This window comes from Chaetura pelagica, unplaced genomic scaffold (assembly GCF_000747805.2).
Source record: "Chaetura pelagica isolate M959 unplaced genomic scaffold, ChaPel_1.0 scaffold74, whole genome shotgun sequence".
Taxonomy (NCBI): domain Eukaryota; kingdom Metazoa; phylum Chordata; class Aves; order Apodiformes; family Apodidae; genus Chaetura; species Chaetura pelagica.
The window spans coordinates 2042410-2067877 of NW_009952982.1; the positions used below are offsets into that span (position 1 = coordinate 2042410).

General features: G+C 36.7%; 1 protein-coding gene across 1 annotated transcript in view; it reads left to right on the plus strand.

Annotated features, from left to right (window-relative positions):
* PPP6R3 (protein phosphatase 6, regulatory subunit 3) overlaps positions 1 to 15944 on the plus strand; it is a 48444-nt gene extending 32500 nt beyond the window's left edge. Inside the window, exons 15-23 of the mRNA XM_009996430.1 lie at positions 203 to 300; positions 2339 to 2393; positions 3060 to 3190; positions 4217 to 4335; positions 5706 to 5856; positions 7364 to 7470; positions 8327 to 8477; positions 12348 to 12470; positions 15454 to 15944. Coding sequence (XP_009994732.1) covers positions 203 to 300; positions 2339 to 2393; positions 3060 to 3190; positions 4217 to 4335; positions 5706 to 5856; positions 7364 to 7470; positions 8327 to 8477; positions 12348 to 12470; positions 15454 to 15505 — 987 coding nt within the window. The 3' untranslated portion in view covers positions 15506 to 15944. The remainder of the gene's footprint in view (positions 1 to 202; positions 301 to 2338; positions 2394 to 3059; positions 3191 to 4216; positions 4336 to 5705; positions 5857 to 7363; positions 7471 to 8326; positions 8478 to 12347; positions 12471 to 15453) is intronic.
* Positions 15945 to 25468: the final 9524 nt, after the last annotated feature.

Sequence of the window (25468 nt, forward strand, 5' to 3'; positions counted from 1 at the left end):
GTTAAACTAGAGATCCAACTTTCTTATTGAGATCTGCTATTAGACTGGTTTTCAAGTCAGTAAATGTAAGTAGATGTGTGGTTTTCCTGTCCTTTATGCTTACGTTAGAGACATCTTTATTTCTTTGGAGCAAAATGGGCAAATAGGATTTAGAGTATTATTAGAATCATTATATCACTGTCGTTGGTCCTGGGGTTGCCAGGCCTTTTCTGATTATCAGATGCAACAAATGACGTCCAATTTTATTGACCAGTTCGGCTTCAACGATGAGAAGTTTGCTGATCAAGATGACATTGGCAAGTGAGTATAACATTATACTGGCTTTGAATATAATCTTAGGAGTTGCATTTCTTATGGTGTATTTGTCTGTGTTTTTGCGGATTCTAATACAAGCCTTTACTTACATAAGGCAGTTGCCAGTCAGTCCTGTCTTTTTGTACCATATGTGTACCTTGGTAGAAGCCTTTCTGAACAGTTTAAAGAGGAAAGCAACAGCTTATCTTCCTTCCGTTTCTAATCTCCTGGTTGTATCAACATGAGAACCCAGAGCTTGCTACTAAACAACCAAATTATAAGTATGCTTTTGAAACCTGTGCCTGTCCTATGTCTTGGAATTTTTGGAGGCACTTTTTCCAAGCCTCAAAGTGATTATTTTTTTTCTCTGCTGAATCTGTGTACCTGACCAGATTAATAGCTCCACTTTTACGTTTTCCTAGAGAAGATAACAGGAACAACATACCAGCGAGCATACTTTTCTGTAGGGAACGGTAAAGAAAGGGTGTTGTAAATCTATCTGTGTTTTCAGGGTCGTGGCAGTTAAGACTGATTTCTACCAATAGAGTAAGTGATGAAGAAATTATAACCATCTTGGTCAGGTAAAAAAATCCAAACAAACAAAACCCCCCCCAAAACCTGATCTCTTTCTTCAGTTTTAAGTAAACTGATGCTGTAGTGGGAAATGGAAGGAATGGGAGCTCTTGCTGAAAATAGAGCTGATCTTGATTTTTGTAAGAATTCATGGTTTGGAATAAAAACATGCAGATAAGGGTAAAAAAAAAAAAAAGCATTACTTGAAGATGGTTTCTAGAAGGGTAATATACAATAAAATGTCTCAGTGTTCTTCTCTAAGACATGTTTAGTAGGTGATGATTGGCTGAAGCTTGCATGCGCCATCTAAGAAGTATTACTGTCTTTTTACACCACCTAATCTCTTGCGATTAAGATATGATGGGAGAGGAAGCAACCTGGGGTACTGTAACTTTGTTAGGAGCAAGTGGATTTTGACAAGGATAAGAATTGGAATTACTTTATTCCTTTAAATGCATTTGGTAGCATATGGTGTTAGTCTTAGCATGTCTCTTAAGATTGGTGATAGGTACACTAATGTATTTATGAGTTGAATTAAGCTATAGATAAAATTGTATTGAAGTTATGCCTTTTGTGCAAGAATCAATTACAGCTTAAATTACCTGCGTAATATTCTATAGTAATTCAGATGATAACTTGCCCAGCAACTCAGTCGCACTTAAAATTCAGTTCCTTTAGGCTACTTACCCTGTTCCATACTTTGTAATGCAATGAGTATTAGGGGAAGAGTGTAGTACATGCTGAATGCACTGCTGTATGTAGCTAGAGAATTCATTAACTCTTCTGAAAACTCTGGTAGTATTTCCCATTTTTTCCTGCTCTGTTTCAATTGCTTCCTCTAGAAATTTACTCTGCCTAATATTATTTTTAGTCTAAGACATGTTTGTAATTACTTTAGTGAAACTGCTCAGTAGCTTAATATGTGAAGAGGTGAAAACTGTAGTATTTAATGTTTGATTTGGAAAAAAAAACAACTGGAGTGATTGGTTCATAAAAATAGATACTATTTTTCTCTAGAAAGCAGAAGTTGATATTAACATTTTTCACTTTGTCTTCCTATTGAGAAGGTCTTTTAGAGTGGTGAAATCAGTTAAAAGATAAAAGAACTGCTTACACAGATCTTTGGAGGATTTTGAGCTATATAATGGATAATCATAGTCAGACTAGGCAATTTTTAGGCCTGCTTTTTATTCCAGTGTGTAACAGTCTTTGATATTTTAATATATGATTTCAGTTATGCTTTCTTAGGCTTGTTGCATCTTCACATCTAACTATAGGGTAGAGATGACATTGTTTAGTGTTTTTGTTTAAAATATTTCACAGTTAGAAAAATGACAGGCATCCTCAATGTGGAATTTGACTATTCTGTATTGAAAACCACTTTGCCCTCAATATTAGATTTTCAGAGAAAACTAAGAGAAAATTAAATGTCTTCATCTTATAATGCAACATCTTGTTTTGCTTTTTGTAGTGTTTCTTTTGATCGGGTCTCAGACATCAACTTTACACTCAATACAAATGAAAGTGTAAGTACTATCGGGAAAATCACTGTCTTTTTAAACTTTCGTGTGACCTCAGAGTTTTGGTGGTGGCTTTTATTTGCTCCTTTGTGTAATCTTTGGAATATAACTACCCTACCTTGTTCCTGTATCATGAGATTTTCAGATTGGAAGACACTTGTGTTCTCTGGGATCAATATTAAACAGAATTACTTCTTATTTTTATGGTCAGGTTTAAGAACAGGCTTTGATCTGCTTTGTGGCTACTTTTATACTTGCGATTTATGGGTAGAAGCTATTTGTGGAAGGCGGAGGCTTTAACCCTAGATGTTTGGCAGTTGAGTTGAAGTGAACCCCAGTACACTAAATAAAGCTGCAATATTTGCTGGCCTGGTTATCAGAAGAGCTCTTCAGTGTCATTTCTGCATGTTGTTCTTAATCATGATGTGAACTCTTAGCTGTTTTTTTATGGTCCACTCAACTTGTTATTAGATGGGTAAAACAAGCACCACTGAGTATTTTCTTGACAAGCTTTAAGTTGTTAACTTTATTCTGGTTTTCTGCTTATTTTAGAGAAATGTCTTTCCCCACTGGTTTAAGATTCTTCAGAATATTGACATATATTTCCAGAATAATTAGTAATGTAAGTAACATGATGAATCATACAGATTTATTTTCTTTTCTTGTATTTAGGGCAACATAGCTTTGTTTGAGGCATGCTGTAAGGAGCGGATACAGCAGTTTGATGATGGTGGTTCTGATGAAGAGGACATTTGGGAAGAAAAACATATTTCATTTGCACCAGAGTCCCAGAGGCGTTCCAGGTAAAAAAAATGTGCTTTTCATCCAAATAATATAATGAGCCCTCAGTAATGAGCATGTATTTTGGTTCAGGCTGATTGTTAGTACAGGCTGTCCAGTATAACTAGATATTTTCATTCTTTGAAGAAATGTTTAGAGAGGTGGCTTTAGTCTTAGAGCCATGATTTGCAGAAGATGGAAACAGCTGCCTGTTCAGCTTCCTGCACTTCTGTAAATTGTTTCTTTTTTCCTGCTGTTTATTCTTTCCCTCTTCTTTTAATCTTGTTCAGCCATTGGATAAGGCAGTCCAGCTCCACTCCTCTGTAGACCTGGCTATCCTCCTTAGAATACCTGCACTGGTGTGGACAACACTCTGTAGGAAGCTACATTTAGGGGATAAAGCAGCTGGTGCCCAAAACTGAGGGTTGTGCAGCTTCCCTTAATATCTACTGAATTCTGTCCCAGGGTAGCCTTGGATTTTTTACCTTCTTATGGCTTGAGTCACAAACCTGATCTCTTCTTCCCTTGCAACCTTGCTAATACCATCTGTACAAAATCAATTATTCTGTCTAACGATGATGTGGTTATGTAATTGGGTGTGTTTCAGAGGCATCCTTACCTTCTCGCATTGCTTTTTTGTGCTAGTTGCGTTTACTAGGAAGGGTAAGATACCCACAGGATTTAAAGTATGAATATAATTGAAGAGGATGAACTGGAATACAGTTAGGGAGATTTAAATGTAATAAATTCTGTTTTGATAGATTGATGTTGAAGAGAGTTTTGTATTTCAGATATTTCATTTAATGTAAAGACACCAAATTGACTAGCAGTCTCTGTACATAGATCTTATTCCTGACTTTCCTTTTCTGTTCCCTTTTGTGTGGTAGGAGTAATGAGAGGAATGCTAACAGCTAACAAATTATACCTCAGCTAATGTATCAGAAATTACAGCTGTTGTAATTCACTTTAGCCTCAAAATGTCTAGAATTTAATTGTGCACTGGGTCTGATACTAAACACAGAATGTAAACTATCTCTTTGTAATTGAAGTTCGGGCAGTACAGACAGTGAAGAAAGTACAGATTCTGAAGAGGAGGATGGAACAAAACAAGACTTGTTTGAATCACACACCAATACAGAGGACAAAATGGAAGTAGACTTAACTGAACGTACGTAGTTTTTTTCCAGCTGAGTTATAGGAAAGTGTTAGATCTAACAGTCTTATTTTATAGGAGTTTTCCTTGTTTACTGTTTTTATTCCAACTAGCTTAATCTTTCCCAATATGCAAATGTTGGGAACTTTGAATTCCTTATGTATTTTGAGTCAAGTTACTTAATCTCTCAAAAATTCTTTTCTGCTCTTCAAGAGGAACAAAAGGAGGAGGAATCAGGAAGGAAAGGATGAAATGTAATAACTTATGCATCTTGAATGCTTGCAAAACAATAAGTTCTTAATATTCAAACCTAAAATACAATTACTTTTACTGGAAGCTTTTCAGATCAGATTTTCATCTAACAGTGCTCTTTTAAAAGACAGAAGCCAAATGAATTTGCGTTGTTCTGGTTTCATGTGTGAAAAAACAATGAACATCACTAGACTCTTAATGTGGAAACCTAACTGATGTAATTAGCTTAAGTTTTCACACTCAAGTCAAAGTAGACTAAACTGGCTTTAGTTAAACTGGCAATATCTGTAGGTAAAAGCCCTGTATTTATCTAGACTGTAAGGAATTAAATTAAAATAGAAGGATAAGTTAAGGGTTTTCTTTTCTTTTGTCAGATTGGTGTCGTTGGCATCTGTGTGTCAAACAAGTTTTGATCCATGTGGGTCTCCTCCCATTTCTGCCTGGGTTGGAATTTCTAATTGCTAGTCAGAGCTTCCTTTTCAGCCTGTTTTTTTGTATGTAAGTGTTAATGAAAAACATGTTTCCATTGGGTAGGTGAAGTATTTTGACCTATCCTAAATTAGATGCTGTTAAGTCACAGTTGCTAAGAAATTTTAAATTCCAATAAATACTTTACGTTGTAAAGGGCCTTAAACTTTTCTGAAACTTAGCAGTGGTGTTAGTGCATGAGAAATTTAGAGTCTGGCCATTCCTAAGTTGACATGATCATTTTCTGTGTTCAAGAAATTGAGCACAAGAAACTGAAAAAGAGATGAAAACTCCTTAAGATATTTTTTTATTATTATAGAAATCAGTTTTGAAAAATGATAAGGTATATTGATGTCCGTTTAAAGAATAAAGTGGGATTATACTTGTGATCTGGTGTGGCTTATTGGTTTTGTTCTTCAGATAAGCTATATTGCTTTTTAGCAGTATACTCTGTTTTTTAAATGCTGCCTTATTAGCAGAATATAACTTCTAGAGAATGCGTTCATTTTTAAGCAGTATATAGAAGATTCTTCTGCATGTGCTTCAAATTGTAGTTATGAATTATGCTGCTCTTTTTGGAATGCACATGTAGAGACTGTGTGTTGGCTATGTGTGTACTTAAGTTCTTTATGTTTATATTTCTTCCTATGAACTTGATTTTTCAGCACCAAATTGGTCAGCTAACTTAGATGTACCCATGGAGACTGCACATGTTGCCAGTCTGCATTCTGAGTCTGATGTGTGGAGTACAGAAGAGCCTATGCCAGCAAAAGAAACTGGTTGGGCCTCCTTTTCAGAGTTTCCATCCTCTTTAAGGTAAGTATGTTAGTGCTTCAGGACAAGTTCTTCACTACTAGATGCAATGGCAGTTGCCTTTTGGTTTTCTTGGAGTGTCAGCCTTCTACCTAAGCCTGTGTTGGTAGTGTTCTGGTGGAATACCAAAGTGCATAGTATCCAAAAGGCCCTGTGTGTTGTAATAGTATGTGTTATAGCAGTATGATCTAACTTATAGCAGGCTTTTGTAGAATTGGTGGATTCTGGTTTGTCATTGTTTTAGAATATGAGCTGTGATTTTTTTTTCCTTAATTTTTTTTTAGCATAGACTGAAGCCAGTGAAAGGTTGAACTTGAGCTGTTAAACATGAAGGTCATAAAATGTGTAAGATGAGTCTGTTTTATTGATGTTATAAACCAAATAGGTTTGGGGTTTTTGCTTAGATTGTGGTTTGTTGGTGTTTTGTTTGTTGTGTTTGTTTTTTTAATTGCTTGATTGTACAGCTGTGGTACTTAGGTTAGGCAGTTCTGCACTATTTAGAGAATGTCCAAGATAACTTTTATTTCTTGACTTAAACTCTACATAAAAAAAATAACTGAATTCTCTTGTGTAAGTACCTAATCACATAGATGTATATTTTGAGGTGGCCAGTAGTCAAGAACTAATTGTTTTCTCTAGTCAGGAGACTCTTTGTTTTATACATCTAGCTCTCAATTTTCCATCTGGGCAGTAAGAAGCTTCAGGTATAGCAGTATGATTTTTCCAACATAAAACAGTGTATTTTTGCATACCTGAGAAGTTGATGCGGGTTTAGAAAATGTTAGACTGGTTTCAGTTGGAAGGACCTTACAGGTCATGTAGTTCCAACCCCCTTTCCATGGGCATGGACACCTTCCACTAATCCAGGTTGCTCAAAGTCCTGTCCAGCCTGCCCTTGAACACTTTCAGAGAGGGGGAATCCAAAACTTCTCTGTGTTGTGAAAAAATTACAATGAAGGCTTGGAGTTGCCACATTAGTGGATAGAAAAGACATTATGAATGGTGAGAAGTATTTCAAGTAGCCAAAACTTGTCTTTTGAGTTTTTTCAGAATAAAAAACTTGTAGCCATACTGCATATATGATTAAGCATCAAAATCACTTCCCACAAGAATGATGAGAATTGTGTTGGCAGTCACAGAAGATAACCATCTTTAAGGTTTCAGAGTGCATTTAGAAAGTCAGTTTAAAATGTTGGAAATGCTACAAGGAGGCAGTGATACTTATACGCTTTATTTACCAGGGTCATGTCTTCTGCTACTTGTAATCAAATAAAACAAGTGAAAATAAAATGACCAGCAAACATATATACTCAGTTCTGATCGATTTTGCATGACTAAGCTTTTGATTAGCATGTCTTCCCAAAATTTCTAGGAACAAACTTACTGTCATTCTATTTCAGTAGAATTCTAGGCCTCATAGCTTTGATACAGAACTAAAAATACTGGTTTAAGAACATTACATTCTGATATTCAGGAAGGTTTCTAAAGCTTCTCTACATTGTGTTTGAAGCTCAAAAGATTCTCAAAGAAGCAGTTCTCCTGTGGAAATGGAAACAAACACAGACCAAGTTGACCCATTGAGTGCAAATGTAACTCCTCTTGCAACACAGCTAGAGAGTAAGTATGCTGAATTCAGAAATGCAAACAGATTTATTTTAAGAGTTCTGAGAGAGATCTCCCTGAAATTTAAAATGTAGGTTTCCAGAGACCTCTCATCTGCTCTGCTGCTGTTCTGCAAGGTCATAAAAATGACTTGTCAAAGAATTTCCTATTTACAACAAGGGCCAGTGTTACTGTAGCCTCTAAAAACACCACGAACAGAAAGTCATTAAAAGTGTATTCTGTTAGAGTCCTCAGCTGTTCCAGCATTTAGTTCATGTTGGTCAGCGCATAGCTGATGTCAGAGAAGAGTAGAAGACTCTACTCTCTTCCTATGTGGCAATGGGACAGTAGCCTCACAGAGTTCACACTTCCCCTTCTTGCTCATTCCTTGCCAAGTTACCTTTGCTATGCATGTACTAATTCTTTCTTCTACATGTCTGAACTGGTTAAAGGATGAAAATGTGCTAATTAGCATTTTGTTTGTTATTAACAGGCAGAACAAGAAGTGCAGATGAGAAGTCCAGGGAGACTGGACTTCCCAAAAGCTTGTCTATACTTGGAAACTTACTTTGAAGTTGGTATTGTGTGGGCTTGTACAGGCAAACCTGCTGCAGTAAGCATTGTCAGTCTAAATCATTAAGTAGCTTTTATAATGAAGAAAATCCTATTATGGAACTTCTTATGCCATCTCTAAGAAGTACTTATGCTCTACATATGTGTATAGTGGGGGTTGCAGAAAAGTGACTTTCTCTGTAAGGAAGAATTTTAAGTGTACAAAACTACAAAGATGTCATTCTGTTTATATTGGCTCATATGCTTACTCATGGAATAGAATCATAACCAGTCATGTACTACTTCTGTATATCTCTAGCCCCAGGAAGTGTTGCTATGGAGGCTAGCTCAGATGGAGAAGATGACATAGAAAATGCAGACAAGGTAACTGAAACAATAATGAATGGCAGCATGAAGGAGACACTGAGCCTTACTGTAGATGCTAAAACTGAAACAGCTGTTTTCAAAAGGTGAGAATACCTGTTTGTCTTCCCACCCTGGTAAAATAAGCATGGTTGATGGAACAGTGTCAGAGTTACTTGCAAGTGGTAATTCCTGAGGCTTTAACTAGGAACCTTCTGAAGTAATTGTTTAGAAATTTTTCTTCCAGTTAGTTACTGTAATACACAACTTTTCTTATCAAGCCTTGGTTTGAGTGAAAGATTAGTGGAAGACTGACTCAATAGCTTTTTACCACAAGGTACATTATTGTGTATTTTTTGGTACAGTTATTCCTTCAACATAGTTAATTGTATGTCAAAGCTAAACTTTTAACATTTTGCACGGAATTGTTAAATTTGGATTGGAATGTCATACCTCTTATCCAGGAGAAGATGCAGGATAGAAGTTGAAGGCCAACCTGGCACTGCTTTTGAGAGCAACTCATCAGATATTTGGGGTGATCATTGTTGGTGATGGTGTCAGATACGTTCTGGATTACAGGTGACATAGAATTCTACAATAACAGGAGGAACACACTCCGGAATTTTTATCTTCTAATGCAAAGTGTTTGATATGGTTATAGTCTACCTTATGTATATCATCGTTACCATCCTTTTATGGGAAAAAGTAAATTTCCATTTTTACCTGAGATCTCATCTACTAAGATCTTGTGATTTTAGATTGAATTATGAGTGTTTTGTATATACTACTGTATATACTATTTAGTATCAAATTTTTATTTAGGGAAATGGAGACTGTAGTCTGACCTTAAAAAATAATTTTCCCTTTATTAATTGAAGTTTGTGTATCGTGTGTCTTCTAGCTCTAACTATTGAAAATAAATTGTCCATATGTCTTGAAAGTTGCTTGAAAAGATCCCAGTCCATTTCAGTAGAAAAAACTTTGCAGTGTTACGCTGCCCTTCTTTCAAATTCATATTACTTTGTACCACTAGCAGTAATATATGTGTTATTCATTTTGGGTCGTTCAGCAATTGAAGCTTGCCAGCTTTCAGTCACTCTTTCTTCCATCTTTTTGATTATCAAAGCAATGAATAACTAATCTCTTTTGGCATCTTAACTTCTGATGTTTTCCAAGGAGGAACGAGTTACTGCTGCACAGTGATTATATATCGAATGGCATTATTAGAGGTTTTGAACTGAAGCAATTTAGAGGATTGTGACTCAGTGCAGACTTGTAGCATGGAGCCCTAAGTGTCTTACTGACTTAGTAAATTATGCATCTGCTTGCCAGTTTATTCTCTATTTGGGGGAATGATTTTATATGGTCTGCACTCTTATTGTGTTGTATGTTTACAGTTGGATTTAGTTATCCTTGGTAGATTTATATTTCTCCTTAAACTTCTTTAGTTCACACACTGGAACTTCTGATACTGATGCAAAAGCTAACACAAGAAAGCAGCATTTGGTGACAGTTTGTGACTGTTTTAATTACATTACCTGCTTGAGCTGTGGAGTAAGGACTTCAGGTCTTACTAAAAAGACAGAGGTGCAAAGGGAAGCAATACCATAGAATCACCCAGGTCAGAAGGGACCTCAGAAGATCATTGGTCCAACCTTTTGTGGGAGGGGGGACCCAAATTGTATTATCTAGCACTCTGTCCAATCACATCTTGAAATGTAGAGTAGTCTGCTCTGACAAAGGTATATGGCCTCATACTGAGTCAAGCTGTCATGGTTTGACCCAAGATTGGCAGTTAGATGTCTTAAGTGACAATAATGCACTTGATCCCCTTCCCCTCCCACACAAATAGGGAAAGGAGAGAGACTTTCCAGATTGAAAACTAAACTAGACAGCTTAAATCCTAATGATAAAATATGTACAAATATATACAAGTGTGTTCACGAATGTGCTAAAACCCCTCTCTCCTCCTTTCACCCTCAGCAATTCCCACAGCACTCTCCTTAGCTGTGAGCAGTTCCAAAATGTCCCAGATCACTTCCAGAGATAACAGCGAAGGAGCTGAGGGCAAAGTTATGAGGGTCAGGGAATGTGCATGCCCAGGGATCAGCGGTGATGGATAGGACAGAGTCCTCCTGGATGCTGGCTGTAAGCAAAAGAGAAGCAAAAGAGGCTCAACTTCCATTGTTCCTGAGTTTATGCTGTTAGGTATACATATGTATGGGATATCTGTGGCCAATTTTGCCATCTGTCTAGTCTGCTCTTCCCTGCGGGAGGGTTGTGGATATGAGATTTCTGCTCCTTTAGTGTCTTAAAGCCATAGATTCAACAAGCAGAGCGAAGTGTCCTTGTTTTCTTGGCAATATCTGTAAACATTCCAACATTATCCACTAGATGGCAAACTTGCTATTAGTTTCAGCAAGTGTGCTGCTTTAAAGAGAAGAAAAAAAAAAAAAAAAAGAAGAAAAAAAAAATCAGTAACAGGAATATTGGCTTCATCCTGGCTCAAACCAGGACACAAGTTCACATGGCATGGTTTAAACCAACTTTTAAATACAACAAAACAATAAATGGGAAAGTAAAGTAAAGTAGTATTTCCTCTGAAATATCTAAAAAAAAATGCTGGGGAAAAAAGTCTAGATTAAAGGACAATTTGAGTAGCTAGAGTAAGTCCTACTCTGGCCTGTGTACCTGACAAAGCGGATGCTTCCAGACCTAAATTTTATGTAGGTTTCAGCCAATAGAAAATTGATGGTGCTAAAGTCAATGTTGAGAGAAGGAAGAGCATCATAAGCACAGTAGTTTATTTTTGAAAGCTGCAAAGTATAAAAATGTGGTTTCTGACTTTAGTTAAAAATTGAGAATGAGAAGCAAAAAATGATAGCAGAGACTACCCCTTTTAAAAATAAGAAAATAAGCTCACCAGTTCTAATACAAGGAGCAAATCAGATGGGGAGATCACATGGGGAAAACTGGATCTTGATGAGAGATTTCAATGCATTTTGCAGACAATATTTTTACAGGCTCTGTGAGTATGAGGAGGTATGGGATGAAAGAGAAGGATCCATTAAAATTGAAAGGATCCATTGAAAGGAGCCCTGTAAGAATAGGAAGAGAAGTATTTTCTGCCAAGTGGCTTTAAAATGTTCCTGATGTCTTGCATAAAGAGATCTGTTTCCACAGAGGTGTAAGATTGATGTTTGTCTACTTCAGAGCTACCTTATAAAGTATCTGTGGCATGTATATGGTGAAATTTGTGGTTTAATCCATTCATAACTGCGTTGCTGAGGTGGGAGAAGGTGGTTTAGACAGAAGAGCTTTGATTACCACCAAACACAAGTATTTGATTGCTAATGACCCCTTAGGCTGCCTGGTTATATGGAAATGTCTTAAAGTGCTAGTGTACTGCTTTTTCACTAAATTGTTTGGTCTTGTCTCTTGGAGGAAGTTCATGAAACAGATCAGTCTGCAGTCATAGTACCACATAATGTTCACTGTGGAGTTCTTTGAGAGTTTTATAAAGATAGTGATGGGTTAATGATTCTGCTGCTATGTTTCATGGACAGACTTTACTAATGCCAGTTTCTGAGGAAATTTTGAACTTCTTTTACACTTTCTTCCTTCCATTTTTGCATACTTTTGGCTTCAGAGTGTTGAAATCCTATCGGTATGTATAGTAGTGGATTATGACTGTGATTGTTACCACTTAAGGCATCGCACACATTCCTTATTTCCTTTCTGATCTTATTCGTAATCACTGTGTTTCCTGTCCTGTTATCCAGTCAAGTTTTAACGGACGTGAGCACTGATGCATTATTAGGTGTTTGTAAAATCTAGAGCCATGTGCTTGATCTTCATGTTGCAGTCATAACTTAAAATCCATTTGCATGTGAATTACAGACCATCTCCCAGTTTTCCCATGTGGCCTGAAATTTCCCTATAAGTAAACATAAATTTATTTCCTTTTTTTCTTTTAGTGAGGAAGGAAAATTGTCCCCCTCACGGAATGCTTCTTGTAAATATGTAGTAGAAGAGAATGCAGAGATTGCAGAAGAGGCTTCTTCAGCTCTGCAGCCTACTAACAGTAGTCCAGAACAGAGGTAACTGCATTCAAGGATGCTTTCAATCCTCTAAATAGCTATTTGAATGTTTTTCTAATAGGATTGATCTAAAGAGATCAATGAATTCCTGTTAGTTTTCAGCTCTGAGTTTAGCTCAATCTAAACGTGATTGCATTAAAATTCTCACAGGTGTTATTTTCTGTTGATTCTAGGACTCTGAGTTGTCAACAATGTTTGCCTTGTATTATTTGTCTTACAGGCTTGTTATATGTATCTCCATTCTATTTTGTGATCTATTATCAAGTTAAAATAGTGCATTCATACTTACAAAAATTATGATTTAAAAAAATAAATTAGGGGAGTAAGTTTGACTTTGTCCTGAAAATTCACGTAAGCTAAGTCTTTCCTGAGATATGGAACAGCCTGGATTACTCAGCATGCTTATTGGAGGAAAGAAGTTATTTTCTTTGGCAGCTTGGGTACTAGTACTGTCTTAGGGAATAGTGATTCAAGATTGGATTCTGAGGGGTCCACCACCAAACTACAAGCTTTTTTGCATAAATTTGTTTCTCTTAAATTGACAGCACTGCTTTCTTCAAAAATGACATTTGACAGTATTTCTCCTGTTCAATTTCCTGTTGAAGTACTTGTTTGGGATTTTTTACTTTATAGCTACAATGATGTGGAAGCTTATACAATCAAACTCTGAAGTCTAGCTTCACCAAAAGCAAATGCAGGAAGAATGACAATAATCACCAAATGTTAGAAATACTTACTGCAGGTGTTTCATATCTGAGCTAGTTTCTAGACTTCTAATCAGTTTTATCTTAAAAGCCTAAAACAAAGGCTTAAAGTAGGTGAGAATATTTCTACCTTTGAAGACAGTATTCAGTGAAAACCTTGCTCTGGAACTTAGCTATTTGTAAGTACTTTAATATACAGGGAAGAGTTTGCTGGTTTCCTAGGAGAACTAATGGCTTGTTGACCATCAGGCTTGATTTTTGGTGTTAAGGAAAAGGATGGTATGCTGCCATTTCCTGTTTTAGATGTAGTTCAGAGGTACCCAGAACAACTGTGCTATCTCAAAGAAAACCCTTGTAAAAGGAAAAGCTAACTGTGTATTTACTAAACCCTGAGTTAATCTGTAGGGTCTGCTCTTCTTCCTGAAGAGCAGAGCTTGGGTAGTCTGTGCATGCTGCCTTCTTGTTGGGGAGCTGAGGGAGAGAAGGATTTTGCTAAATAAAAAGCAATTCCAGGAGTCACTTGGCCTTGCACTATAAAATATTATTCTGAAAATCTGAATTGAAAATATGTATTTTACTAGTATCTGCTAGTTGTTCTAATGCCTAAAAAAAGTTTTCTAATGTTTAAAACTTGCTGTTTCTTGACTGTTATTTAAACTGTTATTAGAGAAACATTTTTTTTTAAGACTTGTTCATATCTTACCACTATGGTACTGAATGTTACAGTAAAACAGTGCTATTTTTTTCATGTAAGCCAGAATTTTGTTATGCATAACTTTAGACAAGGAGTGGATTCTAATCAGAAAAAAAAACAAACCCACAAAGCTGTATGATTAGTTAAAGCATGAAAACCAGAAACTGTTCTTTATAAAGACTATTTTTAATGCTGATAAGCATTACATTTTAGGGAAGGATTTTTTCATGACTGCATGACTGCATTTTGAGTAAAGGTGCTTTTCTAAACCAATGGAGAGGGATCTTGGACCTAACAGTTTGTTGGATTGCTTTTGAGTTGCAGGAATCTCCAGAAACTTTTTATTGAAGCCAGTGAAGTTCAGTACTTTCTCTAAAGGTGGCTGTCACAGCAGATGCTCAAATAAGCGCAGTATAAATACGAAGATAAACATAATTGTGCTTTTGGGGCTCCATGCATATATGACTAGTGGGAGGAGTCCCCTAGGTAGGTCTTTGGCTGGTGGCCAGCAGTAGTAATCTGTTCTATCATGGCCTTTTTTCCAGTTAGGAAGTGACTTACTGCTCTGCAGACTCAAACTTCCTATCCACACAGCACTTGTTTCTTACCTTTCAGGTTTCTCTAAAAAGTGTTTACTTTTGTCAAGTGTGGTCTGTCTTCTGTCTAATGTGTACATATTTTTTTAAAAAAAAAAGTATTTTTAGCGCTTAGCAGCCAAAGACTTAGCTAGGGGACTCCTGCTGGTCATGTGCATGTAGAGCACGGACCCAAGACTGGCTTCTCTGTGATGTACACCATCAGAGAACAGGAGTTACAGGTAACTTTTCTCATGTGTAGTTCCAAGTGGTATTTATATTATTTAAGGGAATTTCCAATTGTATTCAATAGACTTACACTGAGGGGAAGTTGAGTTTTTTTGCCTTTGTTCTTTGCAGTTCTTAATGGTCTAATGCACAACTGATTTGATCTTTATTTCTGTTAGTCCAGAGCAACTGAGCTCATGTTTACACTAAACTTCTTATCTAGAAATGTATGTACTGTTACTGTTTTCACTTTTCCAGGTTTGCTCATTTTTCCTCCGTATTTCCAGAATTTTTCATGCTTCTGGAGTGAAAAGTATTTTTGAAATGGCAGTTTGAAGATTAGATTAGTAACTGAAGTACTTATTTAAAGACACTGTTGTTTTTCCTGTTGTGTCTTAGCTGCTGTCTTAAATACTCCTGGTATCACATTTTGTCTCACAGAATTAGATTTGGAGAAGTATCAGAAACACGCTTTTTATTACTGATTCTCTTGGGGAAATATCACATCTCTAGAGATCATTTTTAGCTCAGTTATAAAAGAGAAAACAGTATTCAGTGGTGTGCTCAGTTAATTAAAGTGCTTTGGTTAAGTAGGCAATAAGGACTCCAGATAATAAGTGGGATGAGCATGTTATTAGCCTGTGTTTCCTCACTTCGACTCACGGGTCATGCTACACATGATCTGCGGTTGTTAGGTTTTTGGGGGGTTTTTTGCATCTACCAAAATATGTTTTGGACCTTTCCTATTTCCTGTATACTTAAACCTTTTTTTGACCTCTTAGGACTGAGGAACAAACCCATTTAGAAGAGGGGTCTGTTAATGGCCCTGTATGATATGTGATGTCTGCTACCTTGGCTGAAGAAAATGAACTGAGATCCAGGTGTTTGAGTGTTTCTTGAGGATTTCATCTAGACCCTGTTGAAGCCAGTCACTTCTGCACTAATTTTGCAAGGGATCAGGACCAGCAACATTTATATTCTAGATTTTAAGACATTGTACAGAAATTCCTAAGTGTAAAAATATTGCACATTGAGAAATACCAATAATTTTTGCGTACGTTTATATTGTATTGTTCTTAATAATGGGTAGCCTGTGAAATAAGATCATGCTACCCAGGTAATGATGACAGTAGTGTTACTGTAGTTAAAATGGCTGTAAGAATAGTTTTATAAAAAAGTGAATACACAAATCTAATGTATTTGAGACAACTATTTGATGATTAGTGTGACCAAAGTATTTAGCAGTTTTCATACATTTTTCACCTTGTAAAAAGAAAAGAAAAGAATGAATTAATGTTTCTTCTGAAACTGAAAAACCCTATAAATGTTATTTTGGTTGTTTTAGCTTACAGAAGCGATTTAAATAAGAATTTCGGGTGTTCAACATTTTACAACATGTTTTTTAATTGGTAATTGTTTTCTGTATTGTTTAAAACAAAGTATGTCTATTGGTAGAGATTTTAAATATTTATTGCTACAACTTAGTTGCCATATGTTCTGTTAAGTCTTGTTTGCTTGAAACAATACCTTACAGGTGAAACACTAGAATATTTGAAGTGCACATAGCTTGTTGTGTTAAGTGATTCACTTGCCTTTTAACCCATTCACCAAGATTAAGAATAACACTGAACATTTCAGAACAATTTGCATATTTGAAATGCTGTAATCCTTTTAGACAATTCAAGTAAATGAAAAGCCCATGCTGCTATGTAATTACAGTACATGCATTTAAAAAGTATTTAGTGGTTTTAATACAAATTTTGGCAGCAGAGCATGTTAATTGTTACTGTCACTGCGCTGATCTGTGTGAGGCTTTCATTTGTATGTTCTAAACCAGTTATTTCACAGCTGGTTTGTGTGTGTATATATATAGTGACCATAGAAACTAATTCTGTGTAATTTATAATTTTCTATTTCAGTGTAAAATTCCAACAGCCTTCTCAAACAAAAAGAAGCAATATACTGTCTATTGCTGTATTGTCTGGTGAAAGGGTTAAAGTAGTTCACTCTTGCACTTTTAGATGCAATTCCATTTTTGTTTCTGCAATAGCTATATTCATTTATTTTTACATCATTTGTTTTCCTGACTAGAATTTAAAACCAAAAAGCTACTTTGAACAATGGCCAGTGATTTATTTTACATTTCCCAAGTAATGTGCCTAAATATTATCTTGCATACAAAACTAAAAAAAACAGATAAACCAGCACACACACACATTGTCCTTATTGATTCCTCGCTTGCATTTTCTGCAGCAAATTTCAGTGACACTCATGAATGCAAGTTGTTACAAACTGATCAGTTGTGTGAAAATGGAGGAAAAGCACACAATATCATAGGCAGAATTGATAACTGTCATGGTTTAACCCCAGCACCAAGTGAAACATTATGCAGCTGCTTGTTCACCACCCCCCCCTCCCTCCCATGGTATAGGGAGGAGAGTCAAAAAAGCAGTAAAACTCAATGTCTTGAGATAAAGACCATCTAATAGAACAAAAAGGAAGATAATATTAATAGAATATACAAAACAAGTGATGTACAGCACAACTGCTCATTACCTGGTAGTGCCCAGCCAGTTCTGGAGTAGGCATACCCCCCAGCAACCTCCCCTCAATTTATATGCCAAACATGATGTCATACGTTATGAAATATCCCTTTTTCTTAGTTTGGGTCAGGTATCCTGGCTATGCTCCCTCCCAGCTTCCACTATACCTCCTCTCCCAGCAGAGCATGGGAAGCTGAAAAGTCTTTGACTTAGTTGCTCAGCGACAACTATCAGTGTGATATCAACATTCTTTTCATCATTAATCCAAAACACAGTTATATGTCAGCAGTTAAGAAGAAAATTAACTCTATTCTTGCTGAAACCAGAACAGCAATTAAGACTGCCCTTTTGTTTTCACTTTATAATGTGGAATCTAGTCAGTTTCTAAGTTGTTTCTTCTTCAGTTCAGAATTACTTCCAGATCAGCTTGACCAAAACATGTATATTGGCTTTAAAGGTCATGGCTGTCCTTTTATCGCTTTCTGATCTGTTGAAAAGCACACAATATCATAGGCAGAATTGATAACTGTCATGGTTTAACCCCAGCACCAAGTGAAACATTATGCAGCTGCTTGTTCACCACCCCCCCCTCCCTCCCATGGTATAGGGAGGAGAGTCAAAAAAGCAGTAAAACTCAATGTCTTGAGATAAAGACCATCTAATAGAACAAAAAGGAAGATAATATTAATAGAATATACAAAACAAGTGATGTACAGCACAACTGCTCATTACCTGGTAGTGCCCAGCCAGTTCTGGAGTAGGCATACCCCCCAGCAACCTCCCCTCAATTTATATGCCAAACATGATGTCATACGTTATGAAATATCCCTTTTTCTTAGTTTGGGTCAGGTATCCTGGCTATGCTCCCTCCCAGCTTCCACTATACCTCCTCTCCCAGCAGAGCATGGGAAGCTGAAAAGTCTTTGACTTAGTTGCTCAGCGACAACTATCAGTGTGATATCAACATTCTTTTCATCATTAATCCAAAACACAGTTATATGTCAGCAGTTAAGAAGAAAATTAACTCTATTCTTGCTGAAACCAGAACAGCAATTAAGACTGCCCTTTTGTTTTCACTTTATAATGTGGAATCTAGTCAGTTTCTAAGTTGTTTCTTCTTCAGTTCAGAATTACTTCCAGATCAGCTTGACCAAAACATGTATATTGGCTTTAAAGGTCATGGCTGTCCTTTTATCGCTTTCTGATCTGTTATTGAACAAGCAGTTTTGGAACAAAACCACTGATTTCAACACACGACTTGCAGTCCAAGTAGAGATACCAGCTACAGGAAAGGCAGTATGTTTGTTATGTAGGTTTGAAGGAATAAAACTTTTGTTCTTTCCTGTGGAGCTGCTTGTCTCTTGCAAACAAGTTGAGTTAGCTTGAAAGGTGAAAGAGATACTGGCAGCAAATTAGTTGAAACTATTTCAGTCCTGTTGCCTGAAGTTCAGCAAAGCCTTCTAGTGTGTCATCCTTCCTTTCATTAGCAAACTGTCATACCAGTCCAATGAGCTCAAAATCAAAGAGCGGGAGTATTTTGTCCCATTCTGTTCTTGATAGGTAGTAAGAGTTGAGTGAAGGTATAAGAAGTGATGATGAGTGGAGATCATCCTTCAAGGTAGTTTGCGTTCTAGTTAAAAGGTGCAATAGAGGTCAACTAGGTTGACTTATATCTAATGCTAATTCCAATGGTCCTATTGCATTTATTATTAGTTTTAACAGCTTATGTGGGAGGTGAGTTAAGCCTAGGATTTAACCTAGATTTGACATAGTGTGATCTTGTGAGTGTAGGGTGCATTTTACCCATTAACCGTATTACTGTACAAGGAACCCTGATCTTGAAGGGAAAGCTTTGGATTAGCGTTTCTGGAAGGATGTATGGGTGTGTGTACACACCCCCCATGCACCTTTTCCCATCTTTTAGCAACACAGTGCTGCTCATACAGGCTTAAAAAGGTTTGAACATATTTGGAGAGTTCTTCTGAATGGCTGTGTTGCCCAACCTGTTTAATCAACTTTTACATGCTCACAATGAAATTTGAGTCTGCTTTATTAAAAGATATCTAAAGCATTTGTGAGATGGGCTAAATTCTAATACCTTCTAATACAGAAGAATTCTAATACCTTCTAATACAGTATTATTCTAATACAGGTTGGACTTCCCTAAACTGTTTTTAGCAGCAGTTGAGATGAAATAAGCTCATACTGAATATGTGCGTTATCATATTTCACACTGCTCTTTGAAATGGCTAGGGGCTCAGTCACTTAGAACTGAGACATAATGATGTCAGTTGATATTAAAGTTGATATTAAATTAATTTTACCTTCAGGACTTCTCTGGTAAGGGATTTTTGCTCAAGCAAGAGTGTGTTGCAGAAGTGGCTAGACCAGCAATAAATGTAATAGCTCATTACCTCTTTGGACCTCTGTCTCCTATCTGGCAGAGTAGATGAATCATACCTTTTTAACCAGTTAAACCATTATGTTTAAGTGTAAGCCATGTATTAGATTTTACAGCAAGATTATTCCATGTATGTAAAAGTGTAAACGATCATTGTGACTATTATTATTAATAATCAAGCAAGCATTTCCCCATTCTCTGAGTTGACACATAGTCACAAAGAAGACAACAGGATAGTTGAAACAAACTGTATCATTATGAATACAACACAGTGTGACTATGCTCTTGAGTGAAATCTACCTTCTGGCTTCTGTTAAGCCTTGTATCTACCTCTTGAAAACAGTGTATTGTCATCTGCATACTCTTGTGGAAACTCACCTGGGACATTCTTTGTGTGTTACACACTGAAGAGTTACAAAATACTTAGGAGGAAGATTAATCAGGTTGTTAGTATCATTCATGGTAAGCTTATCTTCCTATTTAAGTGATCTTCAATTTCCTTTGAGATTTTTGTTTTCTAACATACATTCTATACATTTAGATCAGGAAGTATTTATTGTATATAACTGATGGCTCTATTAATATACTTAAGCAATCACTTCTGGCTGTCTCAGAATAAATAGTGCTTTCTACAGTGTAGTATAAATGCTTCTAGTTTCATTATAGAAATATGTTGTTTCTCAAATGAGGATGGAAAGTTGAAGTTAATTCAGCAGCAACAAGCCTTTTTTTAGTGACGTTTTTAACATCTGTCTTTTAATTTCTGTATCTTTTTAACAGGTAAGGATTTGGCATCCTTCTGTTCGATTATTGCTTGAATATGTAAGGTTACAGCACAGAGAAAGACTAAGGAAATAAAATTTAAAATACTCTTAACATAAAAATAGAAGCATTTTCCTGCCTGCTTTAACTAGAACAGTTCATGAAATCTTTTGGATGTTCCCAGACCTGATTTGGCTTGGAGTTCAAATTGTGATTTACTCTGTGCTTAGTTTTTCAGATGAAAGATACAGAATGTTAACTGTCTTCTCTGGGTTTTTGTATCTGACAATGGCACAAGGTTGCCAAAATAAGCCTACTAACTGCTTAAACTCAGGTGACCTTGTTTCATATTTGGAGTCTACAGAGTACTTCTCCTGTTATATCCTTATAGAAACACTTGTTAGTGCTCTGTTTGTTGAAAAGGGTTATTGTTTTGTAGTCAGAGCTAAACCATCATCTGCAGTGTGCTTTCAAGTGAAATGGGTTCTGCTTTGGAGTGAGCCATAGTGGACTATGCATATTGATCAGCCAGCATTCAAATGAGAAAAGGCTGTAACCTAGGAATTGTGAGATGTTCATGGAACTGGGCAATCCTATTCTCTCTCTGTAGTTCCTTCAGAATTAAGTAGCTTGAAAAGATGGAATAAGCATGCAACTGCCTTGTTTTGTTTTTTAAACGCTGGTACTGTGCGTGTCTACTTCAAAATATTTTAAAGACAAGTTTCTGAACTGGGGAAGTGGTGTGGAACTTCCACATCAATGGGTAGGATAAATTATCTTCTTAACACAGCCAGCTATAGTGTGCATTGTGCATATCCTAAATGCACTGAACTGTAGAATACTAGGAAAAAGAAAGAAGTACTTATGCGTATGATACAGCTCATTTTGAAGCATTTTGGTAAATATAAAATGTCTAAACTCCCATCTCTACACATACATCAGTGGTCACCAACCAGCCTGACTAATTTGAAGGGAGGAGGAACCAGTGCCTCTGCTTTCTGAGGCCAAGTTCAACTTCTGTCAAAGATTTCTCTGCTTCTCTCATTGTCCAACTACTGATGTTGAAAAATACAGGTCAGAATGACTGATGGAAGAAGGTGTTTACTGAGCATATCTTGGTGTGAAGAGAAGTTGAATAGCAGATGCTAGCTGCTAATGTATTTAGCGTTAAGCACTAACTAATTAGATAGCAGAAAACAATGACTAATTAAACTTACTGTAAGCTTAACTCATTAATATACTAAAATACCCTCCCTTGTGCTGGAAGGGCCCCCTACTTTAAAAAGTTATCTGCCCTCTGACCATGCATAGTGAAAAGTAGAAGCACTACCATTTTAAGTGGAAGCAAAGAGCTAGTTAACCAAACATGTAGATTAATTATATCTATCAGCCTTTTTTAAGAGGCTGTGTGAAGCAGCTAGAAAGTGAATGGATTTTAATCTAGATGACGAAGCAAATCAATGTTTAATGTGTTGGTTTTTGGACAGTTGGCTCAGGACATAAGAAGAAAGTTACAGGAAGTTGATGGGACTGAGGACGTGTCTGTTTTGCAGTTGACAGATGGGAGAGAGAATGAGAAATGAGATAGGCTGGCAGCATCAATAAAGAGGAATGATATCCCAGGAGGTAGAGGCAGAAGTGGTAAAGGAGGACAAGGTGGGGTGATACATTATTTCCTTCATGCTTATGAAACAACGGTAACTGGAGTATAGTAGTATATTACAAAGACCCCCCACATACACCCCCCCTCAGGATGTTTTTTTTCTTAATCTAATGAATATTGTGGCTACAACTCTCATAAAGGCCTGCAAAATCAAAGCCATTTGGGGCAAGATCAGTGTGGTGTCAAAATCTTCACGGATGGAATTTTTAACATACAGAACATACAGACCAAAAAAAAAATGCTAGAAATTATAATGGGCTAGTTGCCCAAGAGGTTTGGCTGTACCTTATTAATAAACTAATGTCCTTAGGTAACTTAATTATAAATTAAAACCACACCTCCAGAAGTTAAGATACCTGCCTCGCCTTCAAGACTCTCACCTGTTGAGCTTGTGCTCAATCATAATATGAAGACAAGGAAGCCCTACACCAATCAGCTTTGAGTTAAGGGATTGTAAGCACTAGTAAAAACCTGGGGAAAAATGAATGTGCTAAATATGTTCATTTACAATGTATAAATGTACACCTGTTCCAATGTTGTGTGTGCTTGCTTTATGGGCATACCCCCTAGAACCCATTTCTGCCCAGAATTGCTAATAAATTGCTAATACATCAACTCATTGTGTTAGTGGCTTGCACACCAGCTAGACATCCTGTTCTGGGACAATATTTTGGTGACCCAGATGGGAGAGCCATAAGCCCTGCCCAGTTTGTCTGATCTGTTCTGGCAGTAGGAATGGCACGAGTGGACTCTAGCAAGCAGTGACCTTTTGATTGAAGACTCTGGGTGATCTCTTCTATATGCTGGAGCAGCCAGCAATTCAACAGTGTCAAGTAGAGGTATCAGAAGGCTATGGAGGGGGGTTTACTCTGGGATGAGTGTCACTTCTAGAAGCCTTGCAAGCATTTTACTTGTTTTTATATTTGGTGTTTGTACACATAGATGTGCAGTGGATAAAAGGTCATTATGCTCTTGCCAATTATAAATTGGAACAGAGTGCAAGAAACTTTTAATTACTTGATTTTGTGTTTGACTTGTTTCCTACACTTAGGCACATGGCAAAGGAAAGTTCCTTTCACCTTTTCTGTCAAAAGATCAAAGCCAAGTGCACAGAACCTTTTTGTAAAATGGGAGTGGCTCCTTAACCCCAAGTATCCCTTGTACCTGCTTGGGATGTATTTTGAAAAACTGGAATAAGTTTCGAGGAGACCTTATGACTAAAGACAAATTAAAAATACTACAGTCAATGGTGGCCATGGTATAGATGGGGGAAAAAAAGGCCAGAGAAAGGTTCAGTGAAATAAAATACTTTTTTAACAGTGAATGTTTTGTTGTAGGGTAAATGGGACAAAGTACAATATGTTGATGCTTTTATGGCATTAGAAATTATTATGAAACCAAAACAGAATAAAAATTAATATGCAGTCAAGTGTAGATGGTATTTATACAGTAAATGTAATAATTGGGTCAGAAAGGAAAAATGAGGAAAACAAAATAGGAGTGAAAGGAGGCACATCTAGAGGGGGACGGAATCCAAGGGTAGTTGCTAGTAATTAGCCAACTTTGGGTCCCAACCAGTATGCTGATTGTAAACAAGGACACTGAAATGTTGCTTGTCCCAAATTAAAGAAGAAGGTACTGAATGAGGATGTGAAACTTAAAATGTTAGAAGACTTGGAATGAAGAGGACTGGGGAAAATATTACTGTTTCCCCAGATAATTGCCCTGGTTCTAAACAAGCTGGGGAATCAAACTACAAATTTTTAGTAGCTGTATTAAATAGTCATAAAGGATTATTAAGTAAACAAACTGTCCCTATTGTTGGGGCAACTAGAAAGCAAACTGTAAGGCTGTTTTTAAAATCAACAGTATAATTTGAAACAACTAATTTAGGGGTTCCTATGTATGCCATGTTTTACAGTTTTGGATTTGAAGGGTGCCTTTTTCTGTATTCCATTAGATGAACTAAGTCAAATATTGTTTACTTTCAAGTAGGAGAGTGACAAGAAGATGCAACTGTTGGATGGTACTTAAACAAGGATTTAAGAGTAGGCCTACCTTCTTTGGTACTGTATTGATGGAATGATCCATGCTCATGGAACAATCCAGAAAGAAGGAGGGCTTGAATTCACAAGAAACTCTTATTAAATGTGGTTGAGACAATTAAAAATTTTTACAAGTTATCCTTTAACTAAAAGAAGTAGTGGTGGTACACTGTAAAGCTCATCAAAAAGATTACAGTGGAGTTGTCCAAGGAAATCCATTGTTCTGATGTTTCAGTATTCTTTGTTAGGATATGATGAATCCAGAATAGATTTCCTCTGCTTTCAAGGCTGTGAATGCAGTCAGAAGGACATAGTATGCTCCTTTCCTCTTTTCTTTAAAAGGTTTGTCTTTAAATGTCTGACACAAATGTGATGTCTGTAAACAGGAGTGACACTGGAAAAATGAATGCCTGAACAGCAGTAAGCCAGAGGAACAGTTATTAGTGGGAAATGTTAACCTTATTATGTATCAGTACAAGTTTAAAATACACTTTTCGTACAAAAAAAAAAAAGTATCAAAGTACACTTGACTGAAGTGGACAGTATTGATTCAAAAATCACAAATACAAACTTTTGCTTCAGTTTCTGGGAAGCTATAAAATATATCAAGTGGGTCAAATATATCAAGTAGTGTCCCAAAATGGGGTCAGTTTACCAAGCGTACAATAATCCAATCCACACACAAAGCTGAGGTATTTCTTTATTCCAGTTCTGTGCAGGAAGGGATGCTAGGTGGTAAATCAACAAAGCTAGCATACCTTACCCATAACACAGGGTTTCTTTTATACACAAAAAATATGCAAAATAGCCGTATCACTAACGATACTGATATAATTCGTCTGTATGATTGGTTAACTAGTTTTTTGCTTCCACTTAAAGCAGTAGGACTTCTAGTTTTCACTAAGCATGGTCGGAGGGTAGGTGGCTTTTGTGAGAAGGGAATCCTTTCAGCATAAGGGAGGGTATTTTAGTATGTTGGTGGGGTGAGTTCACAATAATTTTGTCATTACCCCAGTTGATGGCAACACTAAGGGAGCTTGGTGTGCTAACTCTTAAGATAATGATATGGAGAATGGAGCGGAGTGGAAACACTGAGGCCACTATTCCTTATACAGGCCAGGATGCTCTTTGCCTTCTTGGCCACCTGGGCACACTGCTGGATCGTGTTCGTCCAGCTGTCAACCAGAATGAGTGTCACAGTTCAACTAAGGATCGGCAATTAAACAAATTACAGTAATGCTCTCTACCCCTTTCACCTCCCACCCAGATAGGGAAAGGCGGGAAAGAAGGAGAGAGACTTCCAGATTGAAAAGGAAACTTAAACAGCTTTCATGAAATACTAATGATGAAAAGATGTACTATTATATACTAATACATACAGGA